Source organism: Necator americanus, chromosome II, assembly GCF_031761385.1.
Source record: "Necator americanus strain Aroian chromosome II, whole genome shotgun sequence".
Taxonomy (NCBI): domain Eukaryota; kingdom Metazoa; phylum Nematoda; class Chromadorea; order Rhabditida; family Ancylostomatidae; genus Necator; species Necator americanus.
In genome coordinates this window covers 15741496-15752782 of record NC_087372.1, presented here as the reverse complement: position 1 = coordinate 15752782, position 11287 = coordinate 15741496, and the positions used below count along the sequence as shown (strand labels likewise).

General features: G+C 41.8%; 2 protein-coding genes across 3 annotated transcripts; both read right to left on the bottom strand.

Annotated features, from left to right (window-relative positions):
* Nucleotides 1–2987: 2987 nt before the first annotated feature.
* RB195_017976 (uncharacterized protein) lies at nt 2988–4223 on the bottom strand (the record flags this gene model as incomplete). Its single annotated transcript, XM_064185194.1, has 1 exon — nt 2988–4223. The coding sequence occupies one exon, from the start codon at nt 4221–4223 to the stop codon at nt 2988–2990; it is 1236 nt and encodes a 411-aa protein (XP_064041075.1).
* Nucleotides 4224–4351: 128 nt separating this feature from the next.
* RB195_017975 (uncharacterized protein) lies at nt 4352–10964 on the bottom strand (the record flags this gene model as incomplete). Of its 2 annotated transcripts, none has more annotated exons than XM_064185193.1 (3): nt 4352–4944; nt 4999–5149; nt 10638–10964. In XM_064185193.1, 3 exons carry the CDS (start codon nt 10962–10964, stop codon nt 4352–4354), a joined length of 1071 nt encoding a protein of 356 aa, XP_064041073.1. The 2 variants fall into 2 exon arrangements, with proteins under 2 accessions (XP_064041073.1, XP_064041074.1); XM_064185192.1 differs by having other exon boundaries at nt 4352–4872.
* Between the last annotated feature and the right edge of the window lie 323 nt (nt 10965–11287).

Genomic DNA, 11287 nt, shown 5'->3' with positions numbered 1-11287 from the left:
TTGTGGGCTTGTGAGTAAACGTTTATTACAGAGGATATTTGCAATCACTCTTCCTTAGCCTTCAATCGCTTCTTTAAAATTGTTCATCACTTGCTACGTTATTTCGTTTGAAATGTCTAAAAATCTCCTGCGTATCAATCCACCTGAAATGCCCCAATGCGCTGTACTGAAATTCGTGATCGTTAGGGTGCTGGAACGTATTTGGGTGAATAAAATCCTATAAATATTTTTAAATATATTCATATAAATAATTTTTAAATTATATAATTTACACAATTTTTAAATATATTCATATAAATACTTTAGACCCTAATTTTATCCTCCCAAACAAGTTTGATACCAATTTATCGACCCCAAAGGGATGAATGGACTGGTTGCCACTAGAGCGGTTTCGAACCGTCAACCCTGCAGCCACAGTGGACCTCTCACCGCCTGCGCCACGCCCTGCCTTCTTCCTTAAATTTAATTTTTATTCAATTTGTTTTATTTTTCAAAGCAATAGGCGCACTTTTATTAAAAGGATAACGGGACTGAGGTACTGGGAAATTTTTAAGTGGTAGCTGATACATTCTGCCTACTGTAACGGCTTTCAGGATATCTTTAATATTTTCCAAGGGTTACCTTGAAAATAACTAAAGCTGCGGCTCGACAAAACTCCGAACTTTGTCTCACCACACACGAGCAGTCAAGAATAGCTAAGGCTCTGGTAACAGTGATAATACAACCTACATAACCTGTGTATGCGGTGTTTATCTCCTAGCAAATCAACAATAACACTGAAAGCGATGGACGAACAATAACGAATTGTCAAATAAAACGAATTAGTGATCATTCAAACGGTTTTGGACATACTGCTAGAGGCGTTAGTATAGTCGGGAGCCCGTGTATGCACTTGCAGAATTGAGCAAGTCTAGCAAGAGCGTGGTTTCGTAGCTCCACTTAAGTCTTCCTGTTATACCGTTGCCGGCGCAATCCAAAGTTCAAAATATCCTGATTTAGCGGATCTTTTCGAAATTGTTCGAAGTGAGAAAAGTCAGACTATCACCAAGAACAAACGAAATCAACTAATGCAGTTTTTCACTAGTTATCTGAGTTATTAAAGTTTTAAGACATACTTTGCATCTGGAAGGTGAGTCCGCATGTTCACTAGTGCATAAACCGACAATGGCAGGTGCTCCCAAAAAAGAAACGAGAAAATCAGGAGTTAGACCGGATCAATCACCTAGCGATACGCTCCTCGATGTGATGACGGTCTCAAAGCAAGCTTTTCTTACCTGAGCGAGATTTAAAAGAACGGTAGGAAGAAGCAACCTCTAATTTCGGTGTGAGGACTAGAGAACCAGACCAGAGAACCAAAGAAGAGAGTGTAATATGAGCGATAGCGAACGTATAAGATAGCTCTTTGGCTGACCATTGCACCAGCAGAACTCGTCCGAAATACCTTGATGCCCATGGCATTCCTAAGAGACCCTGAGGTGGATTACGCTGTTGGACAGTTTCTAAAATTTTGAGCCAGTCGCTTCTCGGTTATCTCAGATGCATCATAACACTATAACATTCTTGCCTACTCGAAAAGCTTGAACGAAAACAGAAAAAGGCGGAAATTGACAAGTACGGTGGATGAAGGAATGAAGTATAGGATCAGATCCGGCCTAATTGAGGCCTTTTACTGGTACCCTTTTCGTTTTTCCATTGCCTACTCCAAGATTAACGAACCACAGAATTTCTTGCCATACTACAATAAAATAGCTTGACTACCATTATACAACACGGTGCGCCTTTGCCTTACAGTGAATGAATTTCCTCCGAGAGAGAATTTCCTCTGTTTTTTTTTTATGTCATCTCCTCAAAACATCACTGTTCACTCCGCTTTAATCAAAACGTCCATAATTTCTCTTTAAGAAAGTCGATACTTTGGTCTCTTCTATTTACAGCGAGTGGAAAAAGTAGAAATAGGAATTCTAAGTTCGATTTTCCTACTGTTAGAGAGAAAAATGTAATTTGTATGCAGGTTAGAATTTTCATCGACTTTGACCTATGCAACATTTTGTATCACCAAGGCAATTCACTAAGAATGAATTGTAAACTATGCAGAAAACAATCAGAGAATTGAATTTTGTTGAATTGATATTCTCCGTCCTAAAAAGAAAAAAAAACACTGTTCTCTCCTTGTCAACTACAAGATATATTTTAGAAAGAGGGAAAGAAGTTGAGCTTGAAGATACTTCTTGCTTGCTCGAGGATCTCACAGTAACTTTGCTCGCTTGGTATTCAAGAAGTGACGTGATTTTCCCGCGTATCCGAATTCTTTTAGAAATATGTGAATAATTCAATGCGGATAGTTGTTCCCCAATCGCAGGAATTTCTGAATTTTTCTGAACTGAATCTAAGCAATTATAGCACTTGTCTGCTATAATATTTGATGGTTTAATCTCATTTCTACACATTTCATTGCATTGAGGACAACATAACATTCATAGAACATTTTCTGATATGTTAGAAGATTGTGCAGATTCAACTGAATTTACTGGGTGAAATATTTCAGGTGGATCGCGCAGAAAAGATGCGGAGAAGTGAAGCAAATTCAGCAAGGGTTTTTGCCCAACATAGTACCCGTTTGTCCATGTGGGACTGGGACTAAGATATGAAGCGGCTTTATAGTAGCGTAATAGATAGTACGCTACACATTAAATGTTAAAACACACAAACGAGGGTGGAATGCTGATCGTCCGCAAGAAGAGATACTTACTTACTTAGATACTTAGATGGCCCGTCTCCACTGGACGTGCGGGCCCCAGCATCTCTTCCACTCGTTTCGTTCCCTCGCCATTGTCATCCAAGATGTTCTCAAGCTTCGTGAGTGACGTTGACGAGGTCCTTGAGCCGTACCCAGCTGAGCTCTCAGCTGGTCCATTCGTGTAGCGAACACGTCACCCCACCTCGTTGGCGGTCTCCCTCGAGGGAATTTAGCACTGTTGCGACCCACTCTAGCGTTCAGTCCATCTACCGTCGATTCTTCTCATGATGTGACCGGCCCATCTATGTTTTGCTTTCGATACATATTCCGTTGGGTCGCGAAGACGGGACATTCCTCTTAAGTGGGAGCTACGAAGGCCGGCAAGGTGTTGTGTGCGCCGGTTAAACTTCAGGAGACATCTCTCAAGGGCTCTGTGGGTAGTAAATAGTTTCCTAGACGTGGCCGCGGTGTCTGCCCACGTCTCCGCTGCGTAACAGAGCGATGGAAGGACTGTCGAGTCGAACAGATGGGCACGAGGATCATGGTCCGTCAGTTGGCCCGTAGCTTCCCTGACGGCTGCGAATGCTGCCCATGCTGCTCTCATTCTTTTATTCAGTTCTTCGTTCAAGTCGTTTTTCATGTTCAAAGAACGTCCGAGGTATACGTATGACGGAGTTTCCACGATTTGGAAGCCTTCAAGTTGTACTCCTCCGTCCTCGCAGTGGGCGTTCTTCATGAACTGTGTCTTCTTTCTGTTTATTCGTAGTCCTATTCTCTTCCCTACTTCGTTCAATTCGTTGGGCATCGTTTCTGCTTCATTGGTACTGCTCGAAAAGGCAACGATGTCGTCCGCGAAACGAAGGTTCGAGAGAAATCTTCCATCAACACGTATGCCCCTTTCTTCCCAGGATAATGATTTCATTATCCATTGCAATGCAGCTTTGCCAGTGGGGATGATCGGGCTTGACATAGGAGTTGATGAACGGAACAGGTTCGAGTAGAACCTCTCCGTAATGATTTCCATCTCACGACGAGAAGACGTGCGAGTCCCGTCTTCGCTCAGCAAGGTTGCTAGCGGAATATTATATTCGCGGAGATCTCTGCGGCACTTCTTTAGAGTCGTTCTTCTTTGTGCTGCTTCTAGAATCTTATTCTGCCTGTACTTCAAAAGATCCTCCTGCAACGCTTTTCTGCAGCTAGTGTTTGCTACTAACCGCTCAGTGTGCGATGCATTCGGATCAAGCCTCAATGCCCTTCTTCTTTCCAACAATTCCTTGGTGGTCTTCGAAATTCGATCCAAGTTTGTCGTGCGCGGCTTCGAGGCACGTTCAGCGCAGGCTCGTAATCCTCTGAGCAGCATCTCGTAGTCCACGTTTGCGTCCTCCTCAATGTGCCAGTCACCTTGGGACAAGAAGTCCTCGAGTACGCAATCGTCGTAGACGACTTCTTTTCTCCTTCGTTGCCGATAGCAGATGTTCTTTTCCATCGTGTGGCTATGTCGTATTTTTGCACGAAGGAGACGGTGATCAGAACCATTACAAAAGGATGGTACTACTGAGATGTCAAGTAGACACCACCTCCGGTTGGTGAGTATGTAGTCGATCTCCGCACGAGTCAGTTCCCATGAAAGAGGCGAGCGGCAGACAACAGCCCGGCGAGACGATTGCCATTTTCATTCCGGTCCCCTATTCCAAATATTCCAATCCTGTATTCCTCTTCTTTGGCTTTTCCTAGTTTTGCGTTGAAGTCTCCGACAATGAATTTGTAAAAGGACTTCTCGTTGCGGACTACTTCCTCCAGCTCCTCGTAAAACGCGTCCATTTCGGAATCATCAGCTGCTGATGTTGGTGAATAGCAATTGATGATACTGATAGATTTTTGGCGCAGAGGGCGGAGGCGAAGAATGGCCAGACGAGGTGACAGGATCTCGTGAAAATCGACGAGATGGACGACAGATGGGTGCACAACAAAACCAACACCGCCTACATTTCGCGACGGAACCTTCTCCCCACGAATGACGAGTGTACCGTCATTCATCTGTCGTACGTCGCTCCTTCTGCACTTGGTCTCCTGCAGAGCAATCACGTGAAATTTGATACGCTCTGCAGCTCCGAGAAGGGCATGCAGGTCAGCGTCTGTGAAAACTGTTCTCGCGTTGTAAGTACACAATCTGAGACCGTCTCCATGGCGAGTCGTGCGTGTGTCGCCTTAGTCCAGAATCAATGACGTCCTGAGCAACCTGAGATTTGATCGCCTCTCACCGGTCGCCATACCGTCCGACGTCTGAGACGGCAGGGCCCAGTGTGCAGGGTACTGAGGCACTGAATATGCTGGAGTGACAAAGAGACTTTTCCCCAAACTAAGCAGCCATGCCACGGCGAGTTTAGCTTTCACCACAGGTCGTCGTCCAACCTATATGGATCAGGGAACCACCTTGCGACATTTTGCCAAGACGGTGGTGAATCTTAGCAGTGGTTTACTCTTAGCTAGGCTTCCGATTCCGAGAAGTCGGAATGTCGGATGTGTCGAACTCCTTCTCAGCTTGAGAGACTTGAGAGCTTGAGAGGACGAACCTCCGCTGTGCATCGCAATTCGACGCCCAGTGTCACATCCACGCCACTATGAGGCGGTAAACCGTTGTGGAGTGAGAAGAAATAAGTTCGAGTAAAAAAAGTGCTATCAACTTCAAATGTTTGAAAAAATCGTGTTCTTGCGGTAATTCTAACCTTCGATTCTATTTTCTGCGACGCATAGATGGCTTGGGATTTTTTTATAAGTTTTTGCCAACTTCCATTTTGATTTCACTTTTTTTTTCAAGAGAGATGATGGAGTGGAACAATAGTTTTTGAAGCTAATCCCTAAATTCATTCATTCATTCATTCATTCACCAGCTCATCTGTGCACTCGGAGTGCTATACGTATACAAAAAAAAAACGATTTGAGAACCTTGGGAGAGAAAAACAAGCCAAAAACCACCAATGGAAACCTAACTACTGGGGCTAAAAATCGGAAAAAATTTAGCCATCTACTAAAACTAGAAATTGAAACAAGAACATTAAAGAAACAGCGCCATTGTTTTGGACATAAATTTTCACAGCCACATCAATAAGAATAAAACGTCCTTAAATTCTTTCAAACCATATTATCGAGTAGTAGTTTGTAACAGTCTGTGTGCTGTGTTGCGGTGTTCAGGTCAAAGCTGAACGACTGGAGCTGTTCTAGAAAAACTCTGTATCCCAAAGGCTCCTCGAGCCTATATTTAAACCTTCGCGAGGTCACCTAGGAATATCACACAGAATATACTATAAGTGGTACAAGGACGACAAAAAGTAAAAGAAGTAAAGTAAAAAAAGAACGGTCCCAACTCTTGCAAGTACTGCAGTTTCTGAGCATGGCTACCCATAGAAATACCATCCTCTCCAAAAGTGTTTCGTGAGTAAGCGAGGTGCCACTCGATCACTCCTAATTGATCTATGGTCTTATCATGTCAAGAGGAAAAATGAAACAGATATTAGTTTGACTTTGCCAGACATCTCTGACGAAAACTGGTAAAACTCATTATGAAGATTATTTGAAAAAAAAAACCACACTTCAAACACAGACTGATGACCGGTTAGATTTCTTAACTGTCTTCTAAGCTGTGCATTTTGTCCAAAAAGCATGAGGACGGATGATTTTGATGGCTGAGGAGCAAAATAGCAAAAGCGGCAAAGGTATCCGTGTGAAGAGGAGTGAGTTTCTTCTGGCTTCTTTTAAGCGGCGAGGAACAACCGGAAAGAAGGAAGATGACAGTACGCGGTGACATGGTCACCACCCATTACCGATTTGTTTTGCAATATGCGTGTGACATAAGAAAAAAAAAGAAAGAAGCAGAAAAGATAGTGATGGATTCGGCATTGGGGAAGGTCCTACAAGAGTAACAAAAGGTTAGTTGAATCATGTAGGAAAAACCGAGAAACTTCCAGTTTTCAGTTTTTCAAGTAGTTTTATGGTTATTTTTATTCTTCAACTCTTCAGGAAATCTTTGTGGTCAGTTATCACAGTTCCATAGAAAAAAAGCTGTGAAACGAAGTGTCCTCAAATACTAACGATATACTTTAAGAAGTTATAAAGGAAGAAAAGCAGCTGCGGGGGATTTTGCAACTGCTATTCTTGTGATTATAGGCCTCTCGTGAACGCGAGAAGGGATGGAGAGATAACTGTGGGCAACCTGTCAAAAGACAGGGTAGCTTCCTCATATGCTGGTTCAGTATTGAGTGAAGTGAAGTCTCTGTGCCCTTGATGACGAATGGCATGAAAGAATGTAAACCATCATAGGTGCATACAACCGGCTCGTTTTGTATGTAGAAGGTGAACAGCAAATGATGGAAGTGGAGATTTATACGTCACTGTCTTACAACGTCTCGCTTGAACCCAACAGTGATTTGTGGATCCCAAAAAATGAGGACTACATTTATGTCACCATTTATATACATAGCCAAATAAGCTTCAGTTGATGTGGGAAAGTTTCAGTGTTGCCGACGTCGAAGCATTCTAGCTGGATATGGAAATAGGTGCAGGTTGATCCGCACGCACGATACTAATCAGCATACCGTCCTCGAAAGTTTGAGGAGGCGAAATTTGATTTGAAGCCGACATTCAGTGAAGGACACCGCCCTTCGCGATAATTTCCTCTACGCTGGATGCATTGAGCAGCAAAGGTGGCTTACGACTAGCTAGTTTTCTTTTATGGCATCACATTGGTGATGATTTAGCGAATTTCTATAGTATAGAATATACTATGGGGAGATAATTAGTCATCTGCAGGTTTGTTTATTGATTTATTTCTACAACTTAGATGAACTCTAGATACCGTAGCAGGTAAAGTACCAAACAACGCCTTTTTACTCTACAAGAATTTTTATCCTGTAAAATTCTCTTCAATGGATCGGCGCTTATCGGAAGGAAATATTTTAAAAAAAGACACAAAAAACTCAATGAACGATTATAAATAGCCGTTATCTCACGTACCTCAAACCCTAATGCAACCTTTTTTTTAAGAAAACAAGAAATAGGTCTTTTTTATTTCAAATGAATTTTTCGCTACTTAACACGAAAATATCTTGAAAAGTCTGGGGCCTGCACCATATGCACAGTTATTGTGTTTAATTAATGTGACATGGCTATGTGTATATATTTATCTCTTTTATAACTCTAATGAATCAAACCTATTTTTTTCTACTAATGCTGGCTGGTTTTTAATTAGTTTTGAGATTTTTTTTCTAAAAGTATCAGATCTTCCTCAAAACTGATGTTTATATGTCAGAAATTTTGCTTTTTAGGCAGAACTTCAACCGCAGAATAGTTTTTTTATTTTGTAGTTGGGGTTAACATTCTCTGCATTGCTCGTCAACCCTTTGCTAATGTCTACATTGTACAGCTGTCAGTTCCAGTATTTGTAAACACGGGTAAGTGCGGTAGTTCTTTTCTAAATTAGGGCTGTTTCAGCGGAAACAACAATTATCCGGACAATGAATCCGAACAGTCGTCACAAGAAGGCGAAAATCGACAGCTGTTAGAGCGACGGTGCATACTCCACCCTATTCATAGCCCAAGTCGTGTCTGTGGCCACCACAGAAGTGTTTTTCGGGTAATTTGGTCATCAAAACAATTGCAGTTTTTCCTAACAGTAGTTCGTCTATCCTATTGAAAGACGGCACATCAAACAAGTCGCAGGAGGGCGAAAGTAAAAATCACTAATCTGGTCGGTTAAGAAACGGTGGAACCCACACGGCGAACCTTGTGAAGCAGGGAGGACAAACAAATGGCAAGCAAACTTTTAAGAGATTTAAAGTAAAACGATTTTGCAGAAGTGCCTACTTGTTGCTTAATTGTACTAATTTCGCACTTTCTTCAATTGTTGTAGACGAGTGAAAAGACAATAAAAAACATAATAGATGTGCCGATTAGCACTCACTGATTTCTACGGCGCTTTCCAACACCTTCAACTGAGTAATTTTAAAGACATGTTCTATTGTTGTTGAAAACACCAAGGTTGCGGAAAGCTTCGTATTTCTTCCACTGAAAAGGTCGCAGACGCACGATATAAATCTCTGTTCCAGCACTTGTAGTCAACGTGCGAAACGTTAACTGAATCACCGCATGACTATAGAAGAAGCCGGCGTAATTTGGTCTCATTCCCATAAAGAGAGATCGGAAACTCAAATTTGAGACAGATGCTGTTTCGTTACATAAAACGTTTTTTCTCGATTTTCTACGGCTTAGTTTCAATATGGCTCCACAACGTTTCCGCAACAAATGATTTTGTCTCTGCTTTGACAGTCCTAATCATGTTGACCAATTTGTCTTCTTTCTCCGTAGAAAAAGCAATAGTTCGACGGACCAATACGTAATTGGGTTACATCTTGTCAAGAAACAAGCCCTTACGCATCTTTCACAAGATTATTTCCAAGAAAAAAGAAAAAAAAGCTACTATCCAATACTCGACTGAGCTAGATTTGATGCAACGGGGTCGTAGAGCTTCTTTAGAGCATATAATTGATAATAGGAATGGAATAGGGGAAAAAGTAATTTCCGACTTTTGTTTAAAAAGACTTAATTTGATAATATTTCAAGATAAGCCAAAAAAATGTGAAAAGACGAGAAATGTTTCACAAAAATATAAAAACAATACGAAAATTATTAAGCTATCGGAATTTGTGTTTAAATCATTAATACTAATATCAATAATGACCTATCCGCGTCCACAGCGCTGAAAGAGCAGATCGTTCGAATGAGAAGGAAAACCACTCGCAGAAAAGTTTGAAAAAAACACATATAGAAAAAGTGTCTCTGGGTTCATATTCTTTTTTATTTTTAGGGGATGAAAACAAATTTTTTGGTGACATATGTTTCTGTTTTCCTCCACGACATGTTTGTGTAACTATTTCAATCGTATAGAGTGGGGAGTGCCAACTCGGGTCACCTTACCAGTCGTGCTACTGAGACTAAAAATTATTGAGTTCTTATTCAATTTTCAAAGCATTGAAAATCTTCGTATGTTTGTATGAGTTGTTTATTCCAGAAAATCGCAGGAAATCGGATAGGTCTCATGTTTGTGCCGTTGCTACAACTACCGATATCCTGTACATAACGAGAGTTATTGAAATTGCCAAAAAGCTGTTACATTTCTTAAATGTTACAAAAAAGAAGTTTTTCAGAAGGAATAAAGATTTGGATAAACCGAACTTTAAGTTTTTCGAGGATCCACGCTGTTGAGAAATAAGTGTTAGTGAGTAGCGCTAAATGCTGAGTTATGACCAAAGGTGATTAGAAATTTGGCGATTTAGAAGGGCACTTTTGATTTGTTTCTTCAGAAAGTACGTAGAAGAAGAATTACTATGAATACACGCATGCATACATACGCTTATGTACGTATATATCAAGGGGAGCCAAGGTGATATATATATATATATATATATATATATATATATATATATATATATATATCACCTTGACTCCCGTTGATCTTCGAACTGGTCGAGCGTGCACCAGTAAGTCTTCCATTTGTCCCGATCGCCTGCCAGAGTTGCCCAGTAGTTCCTCCTTTCGCGTGGGACACAAAGAAAATCATAATTTTCTTCGAAGGACTTCTTGAAAAAATCTGACCATCGGGTCGGCGGTCTTCCTGTAGTGCGCTTAATATCGCGAGGAACCATGTCGCTCACGGCTCTGATCCAGCAGTTGTCGTTAAAGCGCATCACGTGTCCGGCCCATCTTATTTTATTTTCCTTGGCAAACGCAGCGGCGTCTCTAATCTTCTATAGCTGACGTAGGAGAGAACTTCGAATCCCGTCCCTCACTTGCATGAAACGGGATACTCCTAGCATCTCCCTTCCATTGAGCGTTCAAGGGCGCTCACCGCGTTTTCTTCCTGCTTGCGAAATGCCCAGGATTCCGAAGCATAGGCCAAAGCAGGAAGTACGGTGATGTTGAAGAGGTGAGCACGGAGCCGGATATTGCTGGTCTTCTTTACTACATCCTCGATGCTCTTATACGCTCCCAAGCTGCTCGTCTCCTCCTGCCCAGCTTGGGGATCAAGTCGTTCTTCATGTTCAATTCCTGACCCAGATAAACGTAGCTGGTGCATTCGGATATGTTCGTTCCCTTGAGCATGAATGGGGCATCCGAGACCCATCCGTTGCGCATGAACATTGTCTTTTGCAGATTCAGCTGGAGACCAATGCATCCACATGTTTCGTCGAATTTGTAGTTGTTCGGAGTTAATTAGTCAACCTGTTTTAGTTGTCTTATCAAGTTGTGGTTATCTCCAGTTTCTTTTCGAGGTAGTGGAACGAATGTGAGCTGCCTGCCTTTCGCGCTGGTAACACTTCTTTTAGATATGAGATTGATATGAGAAGGAAAACATGTTGGTACCAATTTATTGTCACCGGAGAGATGAAAGGCATGGAAAGTCACTAGGGCGGATTCGAACCTCCGATCAATCGTGCAGGAAGCTGAACCTTTAACCGCTACGCTACACCCGCCCTAAATGTTAGATACAATTCATTA